We start from the raw sequence: 27,463 nt of genomic DNA on the forward strand, positions 1-27,463 counted from the left end.
TACAAAAAATCATTTTTATTATATAAGTAAATGTTTATTTTTAAATGCGATAAATTGTTAATTGATTAATGCCTTACGAATAGAATTAATGTGTAACATTTAAGTATACTATTAGAAATAATTGTATCAGTAAATATACAGGGTATCCCAGAACTCAACGCGGTCATGGTGAGTGAGACAGAGATGTAGCGTTTGCGCGCGTGCGAAAGAGATACAGTCGTCATTGGTAAAAAATAGGTTGGTTAGTACAGGGTTAGTTGAAGTTCATATTTTTAACTTGTACGAAACTAACAAGTGTGACACCATTTTACAAACCCGATTAAATTTTTTAGTGATATTTGCCGAAACACTTTAGTACATTTTTTTTAAGAAAACTTTCGAAAGTCGACAAATTTTGAAAATTTTAAATACACAGTTCAACAAATAGTCTTAATTCTATAAAATTTGTGGCAATTTTGTCATTATTTTTGACTGTGGTCCTAGAAATGTTATATAGGGCTTCTTAAACTAAAACTAAAATAGAACAGTTTGACTAAAGCCTTAGGTTGTACTTATAATAATTAAATAGAAGATATTTTTTCTTTTTTTTTATATTGTTATAATCAATGTCAATCCGTTTCGGCTTGACGTTGAGTTCTGGGATACCCTAATAAAAATTATAAAAATTACAATATATTACGAAGTAGACCTAAGTCCTAGAAATTAAGTATTATTATAAGAGTTATTCAATCAATTTAATTATAAAACAGCAGCACAATCTTTTATAATTATCAATAATTTTTATAAAACAATTTAGCAATTTTTTTATATTTATAAATTTAAATTATGTTTCCTATTATATATTGAAAGTGAAACTTATAAGACTTCAAATTAAATTAAATTTATTTTTTATTTATTTATTTTTTAATTTATTATTTATTATTATTAATTTATTATTTATTTTTTAAATATTTATTTATAAAAATCTTAAATTATAAATAATATAAAAAAGAATTTTGTATATATAAATGCTAAATGTTTATATAATATTGCAATTGCAATTTTTTTATTGCATATATTATATGTAAAAATTTAGATTTAATAAACATACTTAAGTCAGAGATACATTTATGATGTTTTTCCGCATATAGGTTTAAAAAATAAGCATTAAATAAATAAATAAAAAATAAAATTTAAGTTTATAATTTGCCAATAAATTTTATTTTCGCTTTTAACTCGATCAGCCGAAACAATGTTTGAATATAAACAAAATTAACTGTAACGTAAAAAATAACATAATACATATTAATTTTATTAGTTTTTGTATAAAGATTTTTTTAAATATTTCGCACTTATTTTATTAAATTCAGCAAAATCGAATTTTATTAATTAGTAGTGAACTTATCCTGCGAGCAAATTATTAAAACAGCCTCGTAATTGTTAAATATCAACATTTATTCTTTTTATTATTATTTTTATTAAATAGTTTAATATTTATATATATACACAGTGATGTGACCATTATCATTATTACAATATTTATATTTATAAACTTAAAAATCTAACAATAAAAAACCTTATTAAGCAAGATAAGCTATGTTACAGAAAAGGAATGTATAAAATATATATCTAGTGGTACAAAATTTTAATTTTTAATTATTGACAATTCTACTTGGTGTTTGGCAGTTACTATTTTAAAAGACCTATTTTATAAAATTAAACGATAACTAGATTGAAAGTCCGAGTTCAAAAAATTTCTGGTTCGTGACTGAAAAAAATTTAACAGGTGTGAGATAAGGCCATCATTAATATATTAAATGAAATTAGTTTCTGAACTATTGAAACATTCTAAAATATCTTAAATTAATCAGTAAACAAGATAGCAATTACCGGAAAGCAAGGAACACTTTAACTCAAAAATCGATGTAAAGTTTTTCACAAATATTCATTTATCGGACAGCATAAAAAATCGTTCATTTCTTATATTAAAAAAAGGTATTCAGTAAATTCATATATATATATATATATATATATATATATATATATATATATATAATGAAATGCTATCGTATAAACTGCTCCCAATATTTAATTCGCCAAATTTATATCATCTAATCTTATAGAACTTTACTTTTCTAGTAGTATCTAAAATGTATTTAAAAAATGGTGTTTATATCAGTCAATGCAATACATTTTAGCTCTTAAATATATAATAAACATTTATAAAGTGGTTTGGTTAGTTAAAAAAAATCAACGAATGTAACATTTTCTTAGATTTAGTATTTTAGTTTCCCAAGATTAAAATATTGTTCGTGTTACAATAATTTGAAGCCAGAGATAATATTAATACAATATTGAGTACTTGTTATTTGTAGCACAACAAAAAATCGAAAACTTAAAGGCAAAACTTTTACACGAGTAAAGTTTGATTAATCACATTAAATAAAAAACAATTAAAAGTAGCATTAAATAAAGAACATTTATAGATGAAAACTTTCGAGTGAAAAAATGTAGACATTGTTGACAGTGGAGAATTGAATTGAAGGGAAGAAAAATCCCTTTAAAGATCAGACGATTAAAAAAACTAATAAAGGCGTTTTAATCAATTTTAAAAAAATCTTTTAGACGTTTTCAGTCTTTAATTAATAATTAACAACTTTAAGATCAAATTTAACAAATGGTTGTAGTATAACATTATAATAGTGTATATTTTTTTCAAAAATAAATTTGAATATTTTTAAACTGAAAAGAAGTTAAATGAAAACTCGAAAGGTCTTCGGACTAAGTATGAAAAAAAACATAGTTTTTTAGTTGGAAAATTGGGTAGAAACCTGAGTAAAAAAAAACTGTTATAGAATTATGCATTACTTATATATTGATAAAAAAAATTATAAATGTTCGCAAACAAGGCCGCTTTGCCATTACCTCAATTTTAATTGTTTCCTCACTCCATAGAGGCGCCACTAACTGTAGCACGGAAATTTACCTTTAGGTTCAATTCTAGATAAGATTTATATAAATATATAATGTAGATAAGATAAGCCTGACTAATGTAAATAAACGGAATAAAAACAAAATATCCGCGTATATAAAATATTTTCAACAAGGGTATTGAATTTGGGCAAAGTAGTCCTCTATTAAGTGCGGAAAACACTAAAACAGGGTAAAAAACAATTGTTTTGTATATACCCCCCATGATAGAATAATTATAAGTATGAAAATCATTCAAATTTATTACAATTTTTAACAAAAATTCGTGATGTAATCAACAACAGTACAGAGCTACTTTTAATTGTAAAAAAATATTTCACACCACATCAAATGCGACAATTTCGGGCAAATGTTCCCGTTTTATAAAACAATTTTCAGAAAACTTACACCTAAAATATTCTATAAATATCAACTTATCAACTAACAATAAATAAATGAAAAATATACAACACAAGAACTGGATCACTTTACAAACAGAATTGCATAAAACAATAATAGAAATCAAAGTACAGAGGAATGTATATTTAAGTACGGCTAATTGTTTAAAATTAAATGAGTAATTATCAGATTACTCAAAAACAAAAACATGTTAGTTACACTTATAACTAATTAATTAAACCACACACACATGGCTGGATAAAGGACAAATCTGGATATTTTTAGGGCACTAAAATTTTAGACCACAACGCCAGTCTTTTAATGGTAAAAACCAATAATTGTAATAATTTGGCATAATTGTAACGAGATACATTACTTGGTGGAAAAACCTTGGTCGATTAAATTTCTATACTACTTTCCTTTAATTATGTCATCAAATGCTTAATGTCTTAACTAGAAATTCAAAATTTATTTTCATATTCTAATTCAATAAAAAGGCCACCCATCGGCTTTGATTAAAAAAGCCAGATTTAATTTAGCAATTTGGATAGGCAGTGTAGTTATAAGTAAAGATAATACTTATTAGCAAATACTTGAACTACATTTCTGTGTAAAATATTAGCATATTTTACTCTCCGTAAATTTATCACAAATGTCCAGAAAGTTGGCAATCTTTATTGATATATATATATATATATATATATATATATATATATATAATTTTGTTAAATGCAGTGCTACGGAATGACAAACTTTAAACATCTGAATTTCTGGAATTAAAAATTAGTTCTAAAGTAAATTCAAAATGGAATGTAACGACGACAAGATTGTTTTATTAATATTATTGAATAATAGGCAATATTTCAAAATACTGATTAATCCTATATTAAAATTGTATAAAGGCAATTATTTGCATATTTCTACGATTTTCATAAATAAATTTCTATGTCCACCAGAAAAACCTTTTCGATATCCTATCTAGGCTGATAGTTATATGAATAAACTTCGTTATATTTGAATTGTGAAGAAACGGTCAGTGGCTACCAGTAGTTAGTAGTACTCTTAAAACATGACAACTTTTTGCATTAAAAAATTAAAATATTTGAGCCAATAATCCGATAAATTAGAAATGTTATGGTAACGCTATGTTACAGGTGTATCTATATTGGAAGCAAAATTATGAGTACTATAAAATCAAAATTTATATACCGAGTAAATTGAGCAAACTTTGTTTGATATTGTTAAATAAGTATATCCTTTATTAATTTTATTATATAATACTAAAAAAATGTATATAGTAATAATCAATATTTTATAGAATGTATGGTCAAAATATATATTATGAAAAAGATGTATTATATACAGAGTTGAATAAATATCTTCTGATGTGATGGTTACAGTCGGATCTAATGCTGGAAATGGTTGAGGTATACCTTATAGAAAAGCAAATTTTGTCTATTTATGTATTTCATACAAATGAATCATTTTCAAAATGTTGTAAATATGTTAAAACAAGAAGGTGTGAATCATGTTTGTTTTTTGATAAAATATTCAAATTTAATAAATATTAATTTGATGATGTTATTAAGCATTATTAAATTTTCTATCGTTAACTATGCTTTTTAATTACTTTAGAGAATGTTTAGAAGGTTTGTTATTATTGGGAAAGGAAAGTATCATTTCCTGATAACAAGCAAATTATTTGCAGTTCATTCTTTGATGAAAAAGTATTTTTCATTTATTGTGATGTAATCACTAGAATTTCTATGAATATTGAGATTATTTTGTTCATTATTTTTAGAATGAAATATTCATTATGGGTGGCGAAACAGGAATACTTTCAGTGTTCAAGTCTGAAAATATTGTGAACTTGAATGAAAAGAAGAATACAAATAAAGTTTCGAATAAAAAAGTAAACAAGCTAAAGCTATGTTACGGGTGCATGTAATAAATTGTTAAAAATCTATGTATTTGCTGTGCAATCAGGCGTTTTACACATAAAACCTAACCTACAAAACGCAGGAACTTGAAATAAGAATTTCATCAAAAGGGCATCTTTCTAGTAATTATCAGATTACTCAAAAAAAGACATGTTAGTTACACTTATAACTAATTAATTAAACCACACACACATGGCTGGATGAAGGACAAATCTGGATATGTTTGGGCTCCTAAATAAATCTTAGACCACAACGCCAGTCTTTAAAACCAATAACTGTCATAATTTGGCATAATTGTAACGAGATACATTACTTGGTGGAAAAAACCTTGGCCGATTAAATTTCTATACTACTTCCTTTAGTTATATCATCGAATGCTTAATGTCTTAACTAGATATAGAGATAATAGATATTCAAAATTAATTTTCGTTTTTTTTACATACGTAAAGTAAGGTTTTATGAGTAAAACGCCTGATCGCACAACAAATACAGAGATTTTTGACAATTTATTACAAATTTATACGAAGATAGACCTGTAACATAGCGTTGGCATAACATTTTTATTTTATCGCAGAATTGGCGCCCTATAATGTATTTTTAAACCTCATTTGTATCATTTCAGTGAAATTATTGAAACCAATTTTCAATGTCTTATCTTCTTTATATCGCATAGTAATAATATTATTAAATTCAGTACATTTTCATTAAGCATTCCAACAGTTTTAAATACCTCAACATCTTTTTCTAATTTCTGGATCCAAATTGGTCAACTAGATATCCAGTTTTCTTCTTCAAGTGTAAATACATCATTATCTTAACAATATAATTTATATTGATATTATTCAAATGTCTTTTATGAGTAAAACGCCTGATCGCACAGCCAATACATAGCTTTTTGACAATTTATTACAAATTCATACGAAGATAGACCCGTAACATAGTGTTGCCATAACAATTTTATTTTATCGCAGAATTGGCGCCCTGTATAATAATGTATTTTTTGACCTCATTTATATCAGTTCAGTGAAATTAGTGAAATCAATTTTCAATATCTTATCTTCTTTATATCGCATAGTAATAATATTATACTCAGTACATTTTCATTAAGCATTCCTACAATTTTAAATACCTGAACATCTTTCTCTAATTGCCGAATCCAAATTGGCCAACTAGATATCCATTTTCCTTCTTCAAGTGTAAATACATCATTATCCTAACAATATTCTTTATATTGATATTATTCAAATGTCTTTTATCCGCTTCTCATCGCCTTAAAATACATCACATTACCATCTATGGAATATACATACAAATACATTATAAACCTCCTCGACAGGTTCTATTACCCTCAGAACAACAAATCCGTGGCGTCTTGCTCCTGGCTCCATGCAACAGTCTGGTCATCCGAAGCAGGTCTCAAGCAGCCTTCGCCCATTTCTTCGGCGCCTTCGATGGAAAGGACTGTGGCTGTCGAAGTGGGCGAATTGGGAGAGTTGATCGAGGCCGAGTCGCCTTTGGGCCTCCTCCGCCGCCGTCGGTGACCGTTGGAGAGGTTCTGGTGACGCCTAGCTCGAAGGTACTGCCTGATGTGTGTAGGCCGGATTTTACGGGGGTGTAGCTGGCTAGGTTGACGCTTCCTAAGAAATAGTAAAGGATTAGCAATGAAGTAAGTAACTTATTATTATTAGATTTGGAGCAAGATCAATTAGCCAGCTGTGACTCCTTAGAATCAACTCATGACGAGTATATCCGTCAATCACTAAGTAAGTCGCGTTAGTGTAATATAATAACTTCGGTATGATTTATTTCACAAGCTTTGACTTCGCAGCCACTTTGGCCAGCCTGATATTGTATATAGGACAAATTTGAGTTATGGTTCATCTACTTCGGCCAGCCTGATATCAAGCAGTAATGATATTGTTAATTTTGTAAATATGTTCGAACTAAAAATATATAGTTATTCGAATATTTCTAATAATAACTAGTTGGTATTGGTATTTAGCCTTAAGGCAAGTTACATGAACTTCTCGATATGTGTAAATAATCGACTTAATCAATAGAAAATAAATTAATTTATGAGTGATTAAAAGTATTCCGAGTGGATTTATTACACATATTTGAAAACGAACCAACACGTTAACTCGGAATATTTTCTAAAAGCAAATTTTCAAAAATCAACAATTTTTATAATTGAACCAGTTTCCGTAGGACTTTAATATTCATTTTCATTATAGACCAGATACTTTATCGTTATACCAAGTAAATCGTCTAATTTTAATTTTAACAAACGTCAAAACAAACAATTTTCTTTAACTTTGATAAATTTTTAAAATTAAACTACTTGTCGTAAGGACGTAATAATTCAGTAAGTTCTATAAGACCATGCAATATATCGCCAAAAAAAGTTCCATAAAAATCGGCTCAAATTTTTTTTTCAACAGTTAATTAGAAGAAAACGGCTCGGTGATTTCACCGAAAACTAATATGCCCAACTAATATCTTTCGAACAGTTTTTGATTTTTTAAAATCGATTCGGTAGTATATGAGCTAAATGTAGACAAAGTTTAACACTTTTTTCAAATTGCGAAGAAACGGCTCGGCCGATCTTCGCACAGGACTGACAAGCAATAGTCCTCATTGAGGCAGATCAAATGGTTTTTAAATTCTGAAATCGGTTCAGGCGTTTTTGAGCAATCGTCGATGAAAGGTCTAATTTTGACAAATGCCGAAAAAACGATACTAATTTTTGCAAACTTTGACGAATTTTTAAAGCTAAACGAGTTGTCGTAAGGCCGTAATCTTTTAGTATGACCCAGAAGACTATGGTATCTATCGTCAAAAAATAATAATAATAATCGTCAAAAAAAATTTTTTTAACACTATTACAAGAAAACGGCCCGATCTCTACCAAAATCTCATCAGCACGATTCCCAACCAATATTTTTCGAACGGTCTTTGAATTTGCAAAATCTTTTCAGAACTGCGGGCTAAAACGTGGAAAAAAAATTTCACTTTTCTGTTATTTACAAAGAAACGGCTTGGCTGATCGTCGCACAAAACTGACTAACAATAGCCTCATCGAGATACATCGAATGACAAATGTTTGAAATCGGTCCAGCCCGTTTTCGAAAAAATAGATATAAAATATGTTCAAATTTAAATTATATAATTCTAATAATAAATTTATTAAATAATGATAAGTCTTCAGTTCTGATAGCTGTTCAAAAAACTTGTTTGTCAGTTCACAAAAACCGGCATAATATATTATCCGTGACAAACATATTTCTGTTTTCAATTGCCCTATCAGCCAATATAAACTAATACGTGTCGATAACAAATTATTATCTCAAAAACCACTCAGAAAATAATTAAATTAAAATTAATTGATTAAAGCGCATAATATGGTTCAGTCTGTATTTCCCTACAATAATATTTATAAACTATTTCCCGCGATAAAATTGCTGGCATTAGAATAAAATAACAACCGATGATTAAGTTTTTTGCTAAACAATGAGAATTATAATATTCCGAAAATATTTTGATTCAGATAACATTTTTCTCGTTGCGATAAATATATTTTCAGCGAATATAGCTTTATAAATATTATAAATTGGAGAATTCGCTTGACGCATTGAAGAAATATTTTGAGTAGATTAGAAATCTGGTTGTTGTATATTATAATTTCGACTTGGCGAGGTGTATATAAAATGATAAGGAAAAAATTCTCGGGTAAATACACTAATTGCATTTCTGATATTTTCAATAACACAATAAATGAGATTTTTGTTCATTCTTCGAGACCGTCTGAAAAATGGTCAGATTAAGAGTTATTGAACTAAAGTATAAAAAGTTACCTTGAAAAATGATAGATTGAGGAATTAGGACTCTTGTTAATACTAATTCAAATATTTTGAGCTAAAGTAGACCCCAATCGCTTATATATATTCTGATTACTATTTTAAAAAATGCAAAGGTTATATATTCTGTTAAGATTATTTTTATCTTTGATTCTTCTATCAACTTTGATGTATTGGGACTAATATATAATTAGTAGATTTATCTCTTGCAAACTTAATTTTATCTATATTTTCCTTATGTTACTATAAATTGTATATTTTTTTTTCATTTACCAATGAGTCCTGGAGAGGAATTGCTGACTGGAGAAGAGACTTCTGTGTCTTCTAACAGTGAAGCTTCCGAAGGATATTCGTAAGTACTTATCGTCGTCGAATTGAATGTGCAACTGCAAAAAAAAAATAAAAAATATTAGAATAATTGAAAAATAAAATAAATATTATAGATACTATGCACCTGCAAAGTGTTTCCACTAAAAAAACTTTTAAAACTATCTTTTTGCCACAAGTTTCATTGAATCATTTTCTTACTGCAAGTAAAAGTGATAAAAACTATGTATATGCAACCTTCGTGCACGAGTTCACCTCGCACTTGGCAATTTTGTATGCCTCATACAATTTGCATATTGCTTTTTCTGAGAAATACATGATCAAATTGTTAAAAAATGCATCAATTAAAAAAAATAGTAGCTATAGATAGATATTAGACATTCGGAGAAAAAATAACAAAATGTGTTGATTTGGGCAACATGCAAGAACTAAGTACAGAAGTACTGATGAGAAAATTAAAGAAAAAATTGTCAATGAGTTCATATAAACTTTGGTTGGAGTGTGGACTATCTTAAAGTTAATATTAAGAGCTAAAACTTTCAGAGATTTATTTTTATCAATTTGGAAGAATTTGAGCCTGGGTGCAAATAGATTAGAAAATATTCATATTAAGGAAAGGACCATATAGTGTTTTCCCAGAGATTTCGCTTTCTCTGAAGGTTTCGGAAAGGATCTTTAATATACTTATTACCATTCAATATTTATAGGAAGTCTAATAAAAATTAACTACCAACTTTGATATTATTGTGTTTGTTCTCTAAATGTCAAACGCAGTCTCTTTCTGATGCCACTTTATTTTTATGGTCTGTTATATATCATTTAAAGAAACAATAGCTAATATCTTAATTAGAGTATTAGTAGTAATTTGTGATCGATCATTGATCGATTGTAGTGTCCTCGTTTAAATGATAAATTAATTATAGAAGGACAACTAAAATCATTAATTTATTATTCCACATACTGATTAACATATCATATATATAAATTTTTCAAAACCGCAAAACTTTCAAATGAAAATATGTCATTTTCCCAAGTTCCTAATTTTACTTTCTTATCACTTTTCATCAAAATTACTAGACTTTGAAAAAAAACACTCAGCCCTGCTTTCGCATAACAATCTTGACGTAAATTTTGCAAAAAAATCATGTCATCTCTTCAGTGTCATTTATACATCTATTTAGGTAAATTTAATAACGTCGAACGTGTTATTCGTGAATAATATGATTTTTTTTCTTCAACCGCGTTCAGAACAATTTTCTAGGCTGCTGTAACGCAACGGCGCGGTGACTGAATCGCGGCGTTTAGGTTCGCTGAACACAACAGGGATTTTGTATATACATATATGTACATAGATAATTTAACTACATTGTATATTATAAAAATAAAACATACATATACATGTCGCAAAAAATATATATTGAGTCGTACGCTGAAGGTCCGGCGAAAAAAAGACATCTAATCTTGTGCATGGCACTTGATGATTGAAAATTAAATTTTGTCTTGAAAATTTTGCTGTTTTTCTACAATATCAGTTATTTTTTATATAATATTTTTGAAGTAAAACTTCTTTAGGCGCGACTTAGGTGTAAATCCGTACAAATGCAACGAAAATAGCGTTACGCCAAGAACTGTACGTCCTTCGCTCTCGATGAGATCATTTCAATACGGGTCGATTGTGATTGATCGTCGTGTATGTGAATAGAGATGTGTCGTTGTATGCGTACCGATATCAACAAGAAAATCGCCAACAATAAATAAACATTTTTAAGTTACATCGTAGTACAAATCTTGATTTAATGAAAAATGTCTGAATCAGAATAATATTATATACCCTGTTCCTTGAAAATAATAAACCAAATTAAAAATTTGTGCCGTGTACTAAACTTAATTTTATTGATTAGAAAGTATTATTTCTATATTATTCGTAGTTTCTATAAATTTTTGAAGTTATTAAAATAGAAAATATTTTTTAGTCAAGGCAGATATTACAGCTGTTCAAAGAATGAGATTATATCGCCAGCGGAAAAGTAAAAAAAATACAAGCAGTCAATGAATGTATGTTAATTTTAATTACATGAAGTTCTTCAAACACAATTACATGATGAGTAAAGTTGCCAAAACAATATTTGTTTAGGCGTTCTTTAACATAATCCACTATGTGAACAAATATTATAGAATTTATTAATCAGCAATTACTTTATTTCTCTAAATGAGGTTCATTTCCACGGAAAGTTTCAGCAATTTGCCTCAAGGCGTGATGCCATAAGTTTTCTGAGATTGCTTAGAACTTAATTCTTGTGATACCTTAATATTTATTTTTGCATCAATGTAAAAAATATCTCAGAACAAACAATCCCAAAATTTCTATTGTTGATTTTGTCACAAAAGTGTGTTTTCTAACGGCAAATACGTAGTCGGCACTTTCATGATTAAAGTGTCATAAATATCGCGAAAATTTCAACTGAGACACTGCACATGTCTGTAGAAAATGTTTATAATTCCAAAAATATTTTATTTAAAATAATAATCATAATTACATTCATATTTTAATGACGCTTTATACGATATTAAATTCTCCTTTATCATCATTGGCGTATAAATATTACGACAGTTTCTTGAAAATAATGGCTATTTTATCGCCGTTATCGATTACGTTTATTGGAAGTAAATTGGTAGTATGGATTATACAACGATCAAAGTATCAAATGATAAGGATAATTGTACTAGAAAATATTTTAGATGGGCAGCACCTCCAATGTAATAATTTCAAATGTCATAGAATCAATTAGAAGTTACTGGGTCAAATCTGCAGTCCGAACGACTTGATATCATGCAGTAGTGATATCAATTTTGAAAATTCAAATTTCATTGGCAGATTTTCAGTTCTCGGAAGTACCGTTCTAATACTAACAAATGTAGGTAAAATTCTCTATTATATTCTCTAAATAAATGTTATTATTTATAATTACGCATGTTGGTCTTTGTTTAACCACGTACGCGAAACATAACTGAAAATTCTGTCAACGGCATTGTACTGGCATTGACTCGCCGTTATGTACATACTGACTATAATATGGAATTTATATATATATATATATATATATATATATATATATATATATATATATATATACAGTAGAAGTCCTTGAATCAGGCTTGCTCGGGACCGACCCCTTTATCAGACTATCAAAAATTCTAGACAAATAATTATAGAAATAATTAGGTTATTAATTAAACTATAAGCTTATTTTACATTTTTTACAATATATAATATATATTTTTAACCATTATTTACATATTTAACCATTTTTGTTATTTTTACAAAAAACAAAAATTTGATGATATCTAGTCCGATTTAGGGACTACGTATTTCGTACAACATACTTTGTTCATAAACATAGACAAAACGGAATTTACCATGGACACAAAGATTACTGAGCAAAAGCAAGTCCTTCCGAATGATTCCGAATCACCCTCAAAACGTACTAAAAGCCCTCGATCGTTTGTAGTTTTTATCTGAAAAAAAAAAACGAAAAACATGCCGGACTATCGGGCTTTCCGGACTGTTGGGTGCTGACCTAAAGGACTCCTACTCTATTTAAACACAATCGGAATCACGGTTTCTATAAACTGCATTATAGGAAGTATTTTTGTCCTAGTCCTAATATAGTATTTCTAATTTTTATTTTTGGATAAAAATCTATAATTTAAATTATTGTAGTGTTCTGTTATGATGACTTTGAATATTTTACTGTTTATCTAAATTATTTTTGTATTAATCGAGGAGTTTGTTCAGATTTTGGCTCGTTTCACTTATGTAAATGAGTTCACAGTTTCAGCATTTGATTTGGTAGGCAAAATTTCTTAGGCGATATATGTCAAATCTTAATTTAATTTGTGAAAATTATTGTTATATTACAATTACACATCAATAATATACGACAATGATGAAATAATTTTCTTCTGAATTACCAATCATTAAGTTAATAAATGTGTCGACCCCTCATGTCCTAGTAGACGAAGAACAGCCAAAACACATTTATTTACACAATGACGTATAAACTTAAGTTTGTTCAGGATAAACTTAATTTTTTGTACAGCTTATTTCGTTTTTCAAAAAATAAATTTACTCAACTCGTATGTTAAAAAAAGTCGTAAATTTTATCAACGATTGGATAATTCAAGCGAATTTGAAAATAGGGCAAAACATTGAGGAAATGGTACATGATCACTTTCTCTTCTGTCTAATTTTTCTCTTTGCACAAGTGCAGGGAAAGCAATCAACTTACAAATATATATATATATATATATATATATATATAATGTATATATTACATATCGAATGCATAAACTATTCATCCTGTATAAACAGGAATTGAATGTTATAACATTGCGTTCTATTGAATTTTAGATAAAGTTTTAAGTTTATGTAATATATTATAAAATATCGATTTTAATAAAAAACATTATCATTAAAAAAGACTATTTCTTATGTAATATTATCGTTTTCACATACATAATCATGACAGTTTATCTTCTCAGAACTTAGATAATTAATGGTAAATGCATCACATTCTAGTTAATGATTTTATTTATTATATAATTATATCAATATATGTATATATTATGTATATAAATATGTATATATAACATATGTTAATAATAATTATTTAGTAATATTCATATTACTTGGTAATAGAAATATTATTATTAATATATTAGTTGGTATACCTTCTATAAATTTTCAAACATTAATATTTCTACTTTATCATAGTTTTAAATTCGATATAAAATGTTCATGAAGATGTTTTAAATGATAAATTCAAAATTTAATGCATATACTTTTGGAAATATTATTTATCATTATATTCATAAAATTTGTAAGTTTCACTGTATTTATTATGATTAAGGAGATATGTAAGAAATTGAGAAGCAAGTTTTAATATATTCGTCGCATATTAACTTAGTAGTGTCCATTAATCACGTGATGGATTTTTTGCCCTCCCCCTTGGTAATATTTGAAATTAACCCCACTCCCCCATCAAGCATTACGTGTATTTTTGGTCACAAGAAAAAAAAATCGAATGTTTTTTGAAAATATTTGAAAAAAATTAGTTAAAAAATAAATATGATTTTTTGTAAACCCCCCCTCCCCTAAAAACCACATATGATTAATAGACGCCCCCTAATCACGTGATCGATTTTTTAAGAATTTTTTGACCCTCTTGGGATCATCTTGATGATATGTGGTAAGACTTAAAATTACCTCCCTGCCCCACCAAGCATCATGTGTATTTTTAGTTACTAGAATGAAGTCATATATTTTAAAATGATGCAAATGAGAAAAAGAATGGCAAATAAAAAGTATGTTTTGACTTGATCTTGTATAATGTGTGTGATCTTTCACTTGATCTCTATTTTCTTCCTTAAGTTCTTTTGATCTTGAATGAAGATAATAAACACTTGTGAATAATTTATTATGGCTTGTGGTAAATAGTGTAAGTAAATTAATATATCATATATCACTTTTTACTATTGAAGATATTCTTTTTCTTCCTAATATTCTTTCTGATGATGTCTTGATATTAAGAACTAAACTAGTGGCATGGCATCGTGCCTTAAGGCAAATTGCTGGAACTTTCCATACCAAAAATTAGACCTACCTCACCAAAAATCAGTTCTTGATTTAGTCAATACAAGTAAAATGTTTTTTGAATTATTGAAATCGGACGCGTCGTTCTCTTGAAAACTGAATTACCATTTTTGGCACTTTTTGCTCTGTATCTTCAAAACGGATGGACCTGCCTTGTCCAAAAACTAATCAGAACGTCTCCTTATCAATCGGTTGAACCGTGATTCCGAAATCGTCGGCGAAAATTTGTATCCGCACACACACACACATACATCCATTTTTTCTAAGGTATGCCAAAATGTTCAAAATGCTTTGAAACGAAAATTTATATAAAAAATTTCATTTTTAATTTTTTTGCGATTACTATAACTTACTCTAAGGAAAGTGAAAAACTGATAAGGAAAATATTGGGAAAGAGCATCTCGTGACTTGAGTTTTGTCGTTTTTTTATTTAGATGTACAAAATGTCTTGGAAGATGGAAGCTTTAACTGTTAAGCACATCAATTTTCCTTGCTTCTGCGCAGATTCGAAAATGATTAAACACAAGAACTAAGGACAACCTTAGATTATGTGTAATAAAATGATACATCTTTAATTAAATTATTACTTCATTGTAAGACAACCTAAAGTCAAAATTCTTCCTCATCTTTTACTTTTGTCTGATTAGTCTTCTTCGCATTGCTTTGAAATCTAGTTACTTCTATAATCCATCACCTGGTCTCAATATCAATTTATCACAAATTCCAGTTCGTTGACAGATTTATCTCGATATGATCATCAGTTTGTATTTCATAGTGTTCATAAAGTTGGTTCTCTGGCAACATCATGGTCGGCTGCCTCTGCCTGTTCCTGTGTCGTACTTTCTTCAATGCCCGCAAGCGGACGGCACGCTTCGTGAGGTTTTCAAATAAAATTAGACGATTAAAAATAAAATTCAGCGATATTGCGTATTGTTCGTCAGTAGTCATTTTACCGGTTGGTAATTTGTAGACTTTGTTAAATATCGTTAAATAGTGTTATAACAAAACTGCTTGCATTGAGAGATATCAGCCAGTTAAATTCGTTATAATATTAACTAGTTGAAAGTGACATTTTGTCTTAAACCAACTCGGAAATTGAAGAAGAAAATTTACTCGGTCAATTTGAAGACATAAAAATATATTTTATATTAGATGATTTTTAACTAGGGTTCTTATTCTTGCATATAGTAAAAAGTAACAAAATTCTGAATTATATGAAGTGTTATTACATTATAAAACCAAATTCCATTGAATTCAATGATTTTAGGCAATCACGCATAAAACAGTATTTTTATTTTAGTGATTTATTTTTGACACTGATACAAAAATTTAAAGTTTTAAAAAATAACTTAAACTTCCCGAAATGTGTAATAATTGACATAATCAACCGAAATTGAGATCTAGATATTTAAATAAAATTTTCAACTGCATGATTACATATATCATGTACGTAGTACCTGATATTATTTAATGATTTAAATTAATAGTAATATTTTTTACATAACTGGAGAAGTTTTGTAGACTTATTGTTCCACTGATTCCAAAAAATGGCTTTTAAATTTGTGATATTCAAATTTTGACTCATCACATCACAAAAGCGACTTTTGACACAATTTTTGATTATCATTTTTTTCAAACTTTAATGATTTTTAAAATTAAACGACTTGCCGGAGAGCAATAAAATTTTAGTATGTTCTTTAGAACCGTATTGTCTATCAACATAATAAATTTCAGCGAAAAAATTTCAACGATTAGGGGGCACAACTAGTGTGAAATTTTCAAAAAATCGAATTTTCAATTTTTCCATATTTCAATAGGTTATACCTTTAAAAATAACATATCAAAATTTTAAATCGATATCTTAGTTTTTGTGCTACAGCCATTTAAAGAGTATATATATAGTATATAGTATAACGATTATTTTATCTTCAAACGCGTTTTTCTCGAAACAGCATAATCCGAATTTGCTGCAGTGATTACTCAAAAACAAATGATCCGATCACTATCGAATTTTTTTTACATGTTCTATGTATAGTTCTTCGTAAAACGAACTATCGATTTTTTGATCGGATCAAAAATCGAATTTTGGCAGTCCAAAAACGACCAAAATTTTGGGTAAAATTAGACTTTTTTTAAAAAAACGCCGTCATTTTGTCGATTTTTGATTTTTTTTCTTCATCGTAGTTCATTTTACAGAAAATATTATCTAGTTTAACAAGCATTTTTCTTTTTTAAATTTCATCCACGTAGAAGGCCGGAATCACTGCAGCAGTAAAGGGCCTTTTTTTGTCGCGCCGTTGGACATCGACGATAACTTAAAAAATATTTAATTTTTTTTCTTCAAGAATTTTACTATGTATTCTCAAAGCATGTATAAATATATTCCCAAAATTTTGAAATGATTGATAAAGTAGTTTTTTTAATATGAATTCCCAAAAATCACCTTTATTTTAGGCGCCAGAACCGATTCTGATTTAGTAGTTTTATTGTTAGTGTTTGTATTTTATTACCTTGCTTCGATTCGAATGTTTTCCCCCATTGGACAGACTACTCCTCCCATTGATGATAACATAAGCGCCTTCGAACACAATATCGCAGCCAGGATCTGTTTGTTTCTGCTGCGGCTGATGGCTCCGCCTGCTGCCAGCAACAGGCGGCGTAGGTGACATACGACCGACGACATCATAGCCGTCGTCGTTGGAATCTTCCGGAGAATCGTCCTCGTTGTCCCAGTCGGAGGAGGAATTCGGAGAAACACCTTCGAGGAGGATGAAGCCGGGATCGTTGGTTATCTGGAAAAAGAAACAATAATAAATAAACAGTTTGAAATATTAGAAAAAACATATAGTGAATAAATGCTTTAATAAATTCATTTTTGGTGTCATTCATTGATGAAATGAGGATTAATATATAGCCTTCTTCCCGGAATACTAATGTCATTTTGAAATTTTTGCTATTTGCGGGTTGGTTTTGTGTAGTTGACAGTATCAAAAATTCAAACTGGTTAGTTTTGGTATTTTGCCTTGAGCCAAGTTACATGCACTTCCCGATATGTGCGTATAATCGACCTCATCAATAAAAAACAAATTAATTTATTAGTGATTAAAAGTATTCCGAGTTGATTTATCACATATCATTGAAAACGAACGAACACTCTATCGTTATACCAAGTATATCGTCTTATTTTAACTTTAACAAACGTCATTTCTCTAACACAACTCATTTTCTCTAACTTTGATGAATTTTCAAAATTAAACTACGGCTTAAGGCCGTAATATTTCAGTAAGTTCTATAAGACCATTATATACATCGCTAAAATAGTTCCATAAAAATCGGCTTAATTATTTTTTCAACAGTTAATTACAAGAAAACGGCTCGATAGATTTTCACCAAAAACTAATTCGTATCATTCCCAACTAATATCTTCCGAGCAGTTTTTGATTTTTTTAAATCGATTCGGTAGTATAAGCTTAAGTGTGGACGAAAACGTTTAACACCTTTTTCCAAATTACAAAAAAAAGGCTCAGCAGATCATCGCAAAAAAACTGAGACAAGTTAATCCACACAGAAATATGTCGATAGGGTATTAAAATTTTAAAATCGGTTCAGGCGTTTTTGAGCAAACATCGATGAAAGGTCTAATTTTGACAAACGCCAAAAAAACGATACTACTTTTTGCAAACTTTGACGAATTTTTAAAATTAAACGACTTGTCGTAGGGTCGTGATATTTTAGTATGATCTATAATATATATAATATAGACTATGGTATCTAATATAAAAAAAATCATAAAAATCGTTGATTTTTTACATAAAAATGGCCCAGCCGATCTTTACCGAAAACTAATCAGCACGATTCCCAACCAATATCTTTCAAACGGTTTTTGAATTTTCAAAATCGATTCAGAACTGCGGGCTAAAACGTGGACGAAAAGTTTTTCTCTTTTCTGAATTTACAAAGAAACGGCTCGGCCGATCGTCGCACAAAACTCAGAAACGCTAGTCCTCATTGAGATACATCAAATGGCTTTTAGATTTTTGAAATCGGTACAGTCGTTACACACACACACATACACTCACACACACATACTTTTTCCAAATTTGGTCTCAATCGATTCAGAATGGCTTGAAAGATCGATAAAACAAAATTAGCGAATCGAATTTTTTTATGAAAACAAAGTTCTCCTTCGGGAAGTTAATAAACGCCCGTATAAACATCATAGGCAAAGATTTTTGACGGTTTCTTCTTAGCTACCAATAGATCAACCAATTACTAACAGAAATAGAATAGGATTGATTGACGACCGACGTAGTTAGTTAATCAAATCATCACACCAGCTTATAATACGGACGTTTATTGTTCAACAATCAAGTTTCACCAAAGTGAAAAATCACACCTTTTGTACAATCAATTTGTAGACATATAATAATTCTTTCACCTCCGGCCCTGTGCTTGTTTTCTGCTCCAAGCACACTTCCTATGTGCATATATACCTATAATATCAACAGATTTGCTATTTTTTCTTCACTTTTCGAATAGTTGTTTTCAATAGAGAGAGAATGCTGCCGGCGAACCGGTTTTACAGTTTTTAAAATTACAATCCAGCCGAGTCGCTACCGTTGTCTAATTGGAACACTCGAAACTCCGACAACAACTAGATAAAGTGATTTTGTCGAGGTTTATAAGGTCAATTTCACACGATTCGCGATAATAATGCTAAGCGGCGATAAATTAGATTTATGATAGAAAAGGAAATTGATGGTGCACGCGAATTTGACACTGATCCAGAATCTAATTATCACTTGTGATATTTTACTGTTAAGGCAATTGGTTACATTTATGCATCTCGGCTACTTATTTTTTTTAATGTGGTATCCCAATATACGAGTTTAATTCATTCCGTAATCATGCTCGTATCTCGAAGCAATTTTTTCCGTATAAATACATTGTAATGTCATAAATTTACTCTCTTTTCACAAAAGCGAAAAGATTTCTGCGAATCAATGGATATACAGGACCTCAACATTTGAAGATGCTCTAAACGAAAACTTAATATCAAGTTTCATAAAATCAAACACAAAATTATTTTAGCATTCCTTCATTGTATTTTGTATATTGGTTGTTCGTTATCTTTGAAAATTGTGAATTGTACATCTAATAGATCTAATACGTCTATATCCCATCGCTAAGCACATTAATTCTTACCAGCATTGTGGTTTTTGCTAAATTATTTGAATATAAAAAAACTATTTATTGATTAAATTATTATTTTGTCTGTCCATTCCAGATATTGTGGAAATGATGTTTCGTTGAACAACTCCCATTTCCCGAAATATTGTAACTTTTTCGGGATGATTGGTATCTACAAATCTGTTTTGGAGCACAGAAAGTTGCTTATTATCATCAACTCATTCTGTTCAAACTTAGTACATATATGATGTAACTATAACCATCCTCATATTTCTCAATAATTTCATACTTTAATTCAAGGGAAATGGTCATTTTCTGTGTACTTATGGTTATGAAAGTAACAAATATTTTGTAAATGTATAAAAAGTACAAAAAACGCAAACTCCCACATATATAACTGTACAATCACTAAAATGTTGTGTAGTCAAAATTTCAAACGTTAAAATAATTCTCAGTGGTGGGTAAATCATTACTACACAATTAATATAGATATATGATTGAAATGACTAACTATGAAAGAATTTACTATCAAAAAACAGCCAAACTATTTCTATAGTAGGAAAATCATTGCTGCAACTGACAAATTTTTCATATTTTCATTTTGTCTTCAACATTTTTCTAGAAAACTCTTACTCGCTCTAAGTTCGTACCTAAAATCTTGCTCGTAACGCACTTTTGATGGCTCGTACGTCGAAACTTTCTTATGTAAGTTAAGGTGCCATTTTTATTTGATAAGTTGTGAAATCTAGGCAAAAAAATTGCTTCTTACACTTTTCTGGCTGGGATAAAATTTTGTGCTCAAACTGACCGGTGTGAAATATTACAGGCCTATGAAAAGTTGTTTAAATATAAAGATTAACTGAAGTACTGGGCATCAGCATTCATATAACAGACATCTAACATTCTTTTACCCGTCGTTTAAGTGCTCAATTGAAACGAGAGTAATAAAATGTCAGAAATGAAACGCATTAAAATATTCAACGCAAATAAGGAAGTGAATGAGTGAGTGAGTGAACGCACTTCTTCATCTGCGGAACCGCCGAGAGCTTAACATTTCTCCCATATTTTTATGCAGAAATACCGAGCACGGCGAAGATAGATAATATAATAACTAGTTTTATGAGGAATGTCACGATAAAATGTAAAAGCTTTTAAAAGAGGCGAACTTTGTAGAGGAAAAAATATTGACTACCGAATCAAAAACAATTCCAAGGAAATTGAAAGTGAATCTTGTACAAATAATCAATAATTGATAGATACTGTTTGAAAGTAAATTTAATTTTCATTGGTTAGAATAAGGAATATTTCTGATACTAAGAAATTTATTTATACTAAGATATTTTCTGATTTTGAACGGCGAACTAAAGAAGCGTCCAATAATCACGTGATTGATTTTCTTTAGGGATTTTTGGATCACCCCTCTCCCTTGGTGATACGTCATGATACTTAAAATTACCCCGCTTTTGATTTATTTTTGAAAATACAGGTAAAAATTGAATACACGTGGTATGTTACTTCTATATGCATGTAATTTCGTAAGTTCTTTTCAAACCCACCTCCCCTAAATCTGATGGGTATTCTTGGATAATATAGCTATGCTATGTTACCAGTAACCCATGGTAAATTTTATCATTAGTATATTAGGTTGTCAAATATCTCCCTTCCGCCTTTTTGTCTTTTGAATTTCAAGCAAGAAAGCGGAAGGGAGATATTTGACAACCTAATATAAATATATATATATATATATATATATATATATATATAATTAACATCTCAGAAGACATATAATCAACTGCTACCAGAAAAGGTCAGTGGCACGTAACTATAAATACATGCAATTATTATGTGACGCCTATGAATTGCATAATATTAGAAATGAAAAGGTTAGGTAGATAAAAATGCATCTTATTGACTATTTGGTGAAAGAGCAAAAATACAGGGAATTGAAGGAGGAAAAAAATTGGGATGAGCAGATAAAACCATAAAAAATACACCATGAGATCAAACCTAAAAAAATCGTGGATTGACTTAAGGCTTTTGTACAAGATTATGGTGTCAATTTTGGATGAAATAGAAATGTTATGGTATTTCTATGTTACGGATCTATATTCGTATGAGTTGGTAGTAACAAACTGACAAACATGTATGTATTTGCTGTGCCAACAGGCGTTTCACACATAAAATCAAACCTTCAAAATGCACAAGCGTCAAATAATAATTTTATCATAAGTGCAACTGTGTGATATGTCTTTGATAACACATACGTGAAGTTAGGATTTATGTGTAAAACGTTTGATCACACAGAAAATACATAGCATTCAAGTAGTTTTTCGTACAGTATTTATGTAAATTTTTCTGTATAATGTGGAGAAGAAAAATTTGATCCTTATTCTTGGGTTGTACTAACGCCAGGTTTTCCTAGAGGCAATTTACTTCACTACAGCATATTTTGCATAAAATATTTCAATATTATTTCCGCATCGGTATGAAATATTGATCATAATTGAATGCTAAAAGTACGTACATATATATATATATTTATTCAGCATATGTGTATAATATATGAATGGCAACAATCGCGCACATTTATGTGTAATGTTCCGTTATTTTTTAGTGATCATTATGGTTTCGAGTCGCAATCGCCATTTCCAGCACAGATGGATTTTTTTTTGGCCTTGCCACCGGCATTTCTTACGGTAACATATTCATTCTCTTCTTATACACATATAAACAGAGTAATGTACTATATTATAGTACAAACACAAAAATGTATGTGTAAAACACATTTGGAATATCGCTCTGCATGGGTTAGAAGATTGGACTGACATTTTTTATATTTTCCTATTTTTATTAACCATTTTTATACCCATTTTTATTATTTTATTACACACCATCGTTCTCTCAAAAACTAAATTTCCTTTTTTGGCACTTTTTGCCCAGTATCTTTGACACGGTTAGACCTACTAAAATTTGCACCCATAATTGCACGAAAAAGTATTATTAAAAAAAATGAAAAGTATATAATTTTAGTCAAAAACTATTTTAATCACACGAAAATTTATGTTAAAATTATTTGTTAAAGTTTTTGGTTCCATATTTTATTTTATAAATAACTGAAAACCGGTTGATACCGACTTTTTAGGAAAATATACTATTCAAAAACCGGTTTTCCAAAATGTTGGTTATATAATAAATAAATTTTAAATTTTATTTGAAATTTTGTATAATTTCATAGTATTTAAGTAACAGCTAAGCTCACCAAAGGCGATTTTTCCTCGAGTATTTTTTATCTATAGCATCAAGAGGAAATTGATATCATACTGCTTGATATCAAGCAGTCCGAGGTTGTGATCAAACCCGGAACTAGTTTGTTTTAACCCATGTTCTTAACCATTATACTAAATAATACAAATACATAAAAACATAAAAATTATTATGTGAATAAATAAATAAACTGTTGTCTTATCGGCTTCATATAACTCTATTACAAATTTTATTTTTAAAGATAAGCTACTGTTTATATCTCTCACCATTCGTAACATATAAAAATTTAAATTTACATTGAAATGTTAGATAAAGTTTAAAGACCAGAATAACATTTGGAATTGTATATTTTATGTTAATTAAAATCGAAAATAATGTCATTTGCATGCGAGTGGTAGAGAATTTTAATAAAACATGCAAAATCTTGGATACTTATATTTCACAACATGATTTTGATATAACTTTTGTCAGTATGTATTGTAATTGCACCCTATTTTTGCGTTAATTAATAAAAAATATATGCCTGAAAAGTTTACATATAGTAGTATGATTATCAAAATCTATTTTTTTACGTTTAAAAACATTTTGTATCATGTTTAGTTCCTAACAATTTTTTCGTTAATATTGATTTTATCATTGTGCTTTAAACCACATGACTGGGACTTTTCGAAATATTAAGTAAAATAAAGATTAAAACAGTAAAATGGTACAAAAGCATTCATAAGTTTAAAATTTATTCGAAAACATGACAGATAAATTTCTGAGGCACTTACCGACTTACATTTTAAACGAAAAATTGGGATTTTTCAGAATGATCATAAGGTCTTAAAACGATATAGAAGTCAGTATCCCTATTATTATTTTTTTTAGAAGTCTTGTGCCGGTATAAGAATATTTATCATTTTAAAAAATCAGATAATTGAATTTCTTATAATTAATTTGTATTGTTTTTACGTGATTTCCTTTTTCTTTGCGACAATCGATCAGCTGATCTCACAATTCACAATCTCACATCGCCATTTCAATGGTGAGGTCAAGATCACACAAGAAACGTGTACAAACTACAATATATATATATATATATATATATATATATATATCTTAATAAATTAAGGTATTGAATAAATATTGTTATTAAATCACCAGACATTATGAAACAAAATTTGCATAAAAAACACATATAATTCAATTATTTTTATGCGGAAAATATTTCAATTTCCAACGTGTTTTGAATAAATTTAATCATAAAATGACGCACTTTCATTTCGCAAGTAACGCAAATCAAATTACATAATTGGAATGACCAATAACATTTTATTAACAACAATCAAATTTGGCTATTTTAAGCATTTTTAACAATGAAACATGCTTTTTTGTCAAATGGTCTAAATCAAATTTGCTTGTGTGGTTAACATATTTAAATATTTTGACGAGAGCAGAATATTTTGACGTAGGAAGCACAATATCTTTATAGTCATTATGTGAGAAGTGGGTAGAAAATAATAAATTAGTGGTGTATGGGATCGTCTTAAGGCAAATTGCTGGAACTTCCCGTACCGTAACGAAATGTTCGAGGAATATTAAATGTTTTCAAATAGATTATTATAAATAATGCAACATTATCTAATATTTATAAACTGAATTGTTAAGTTAAAATTGTTTGTTTAATTTTTATTAACAAAATGAAGATATAATTAGATTTTTGGAAATGCAGATCTAGTGGTTTCGGAAATCCATATACTAGTTATCATTGCAATTACTGTCTCATCAGAAGATTTATAACTGATCGAATGTCAGTGAAAGTTTAAGTATAAAAAGCGAGTCAGTCCATTACCATCGCACCATATTCGATTCATATTCATGTGCACTTAGAATACTAATTAAATATATCATTATTGTTGTCAAATGAAACTGCACAATATATACAACATTATAAATAAGTGAAATTGATTCGAAATTTTCTCTTTCACTGACATTACAATCTGCATCACAATCGTCGACCAAGAAGAATTGGTCACACAGAAGAATAATAACGTTTCTCATACTCGTGTTAATGATTTGTTATGTTCAATGACGCGGGTAATGGAAATAAATGCTTTATTGGAGGAGGTACTAATTTTCAAAACCGTTATTTTATAGTATATTGTACCCCAAAAACGGTAAAAATTACAAAACCTGCTTCTAATTGCCATAAGAGTATCACGTAGCTCGTTTTACATAGGTACTCCACTTAATAACTAAAAATTCAAACTAGTTTCAAATTCAGAACAACGATTCGCCTTGACACAGAAACATTATTAAATATCTTCAATATAACGTTGCTTTTCAATATTGACTCATTCGTACAAAAATGTTCATGAGCCATGATTTTAAATGAAATATTGTGACAGAAACTGAGGAGAATTAAATTCTGAGTTTTCGAACTCTGAAAATCTAACAATCAAAAAGTAAAAACGGCGAAAAATTATCTAGCAATAAATTCCGACATTTTTATGCGTTTTTCTATACAACGTATAGAGTTTTATTAACTTCAAAGGACAATAAAAAATGAGTGGTAAAAAATCACAAAAGCAATTGTTTCGTCAACACAAACAGAAAGTATTTTGAATCATTCAAATCGGATGCTTAGTTCTCTCAAAAACTGCCATTTTTTGCATATTTAGCTCCGTATCTCCGGAATAACTAGACCTGCCTTTGCCAAAAACTAATCACCACTTCTCCTCAACATTACAAATTGAATGTTCTCTGAATCATTCAAATCGTATATCCTCCGTTCTCTCAAAAACTGGATTTCTATTTTCTGCGCTCTTTGCTATGTATCTCGAAATCGCTGAACCTGCTTTTGCCAGAAACTAATAATTCATTTTTGAATTATTCAAAGCGGTTGACAAAAACCATTTGAAACGTAAAGATATATAAAAAAATTCATTTTCGATTTTATTTGCGTTTATTGTATGTTACCCTACTGGAAGTTAAAAATCGTGTAACTGCCATGTTTATATTTTTTACATTGATCTTGATCGAAGGATCAAACTTTTGAAAAAACTTTGTAAAACACTTTAATACATTTTTTAATGAAGGACCTTTCAAAAATGTATGTAATTCTAGAAAACTTGGGGCAACTATACCATTATTTTTGACTGTGGTCCTAGAAATGTTATTTACGCTTACGGATCCAAAGTTGAAATGATCAAAAATAATAAAAATTACCTACAATAACCGAAAAATGATCACACATCACCAAATCTCTAGGTTGAACTTAAAAGCTCATACATTTTAAAATACATAAAATAACTTCTTTCATAGTAGTTACTATCAATGCTATCAGTTTGACGTGGAGTTTGACGTTGAGTTCTGGGACATCATGTATAAAATTATATGCCACCTAAAATTTTTCCTCATTACTAACTACAATATACCTCAAAATATTTGTTACCAACACCTGTTCCTTATAAAATATTACATATATCACCTACAATACTATCAATGTGCAATAATATCAGCCAAAGAACTACTTTTACTCAAATGGCATTTTGAGTCGAGTGACTAATGCAATCTGTACTTAAATTGGCACACATATAGGCCTAATGACTAATATCTTTTAAACTATTACTGCATATTACGACTTCTAAATATAAGAACTGGATGATATTTAGTTAAACTTGGCGTATGTGGGTTTAGAGTAAGACAGAGCTGCCCAAATCGGGAGGAATATATTATGATAATAATATATGCTATGCATGTTTCTTGTAGGAAAGTGAGAGTGTAATATGAATACGATGGAATTGTAAAAAATATGAGAATAAAAATAAATATGTTCATGTCAATTCAATCATGAGAGGTAAACACAAAATAAATGCGCTTTCAGCACACTCTTTTTTGCA

At 28.9% G+C, this 27,463-nt stretch overlaps 1 protein-coding gene across 2 annotated transcripts in view; it reads right to left on the reverse strand.

The window, feature by feature from the left end:
* Nucleotides 1-6,242: 6,242 nt before the first annotated feature.
* LOC113376291 overlaps nt 6,243-27,463 on the reverse strand; it is a 33,142-nt gene continuing 11,921 nt past the window's right edge. Inside the window, exons 2-5 of one of the 2 annotated variants that reach the window (XM_026616202.1) lie at nt 17,636-17,917; nt 9,419-9,531; nt 6,635-6,925; nt 6,243-6,558 (exon numbers count right to left, since the gene is read on the reverse strand). In XM_026616202.1, coding sequence (XP_026471987.1) covers nt 6,637-6,925; nt 9,419-9,531; nt 17,636-17,917 — 684 coding nt within the window. In that variant the 3' untranslated portion in view covers nt 6,243-6,558; nt 6,635-6,636. Of the gene's footprint in view, nt 6,926-9,418; nt 9,532-17,635; nt 17,918-27,463 lie in introns of both variants that reach the window. The other variant, XM_026616197.1, reaches the window with a different exon arrangement.

This window comes from Ctenocephalides felis, unplaced genomic scaffold, assembly GCF_003426905.1.
Source record: "Ctenocephalides felis isolate EL2017-DRISC unplaced genomic scaffold, ASM342690v1 CF-g0.4_SCAFFOLD_00845, whole genome shotgun sequence".
NCBI classification, from domain to species: Eukaryota; Metazoa; Arthropoda; class Insecta; order Siphonaptera; family Pulicidae; genus Ctenocephalides; species Ctenocephalides felis.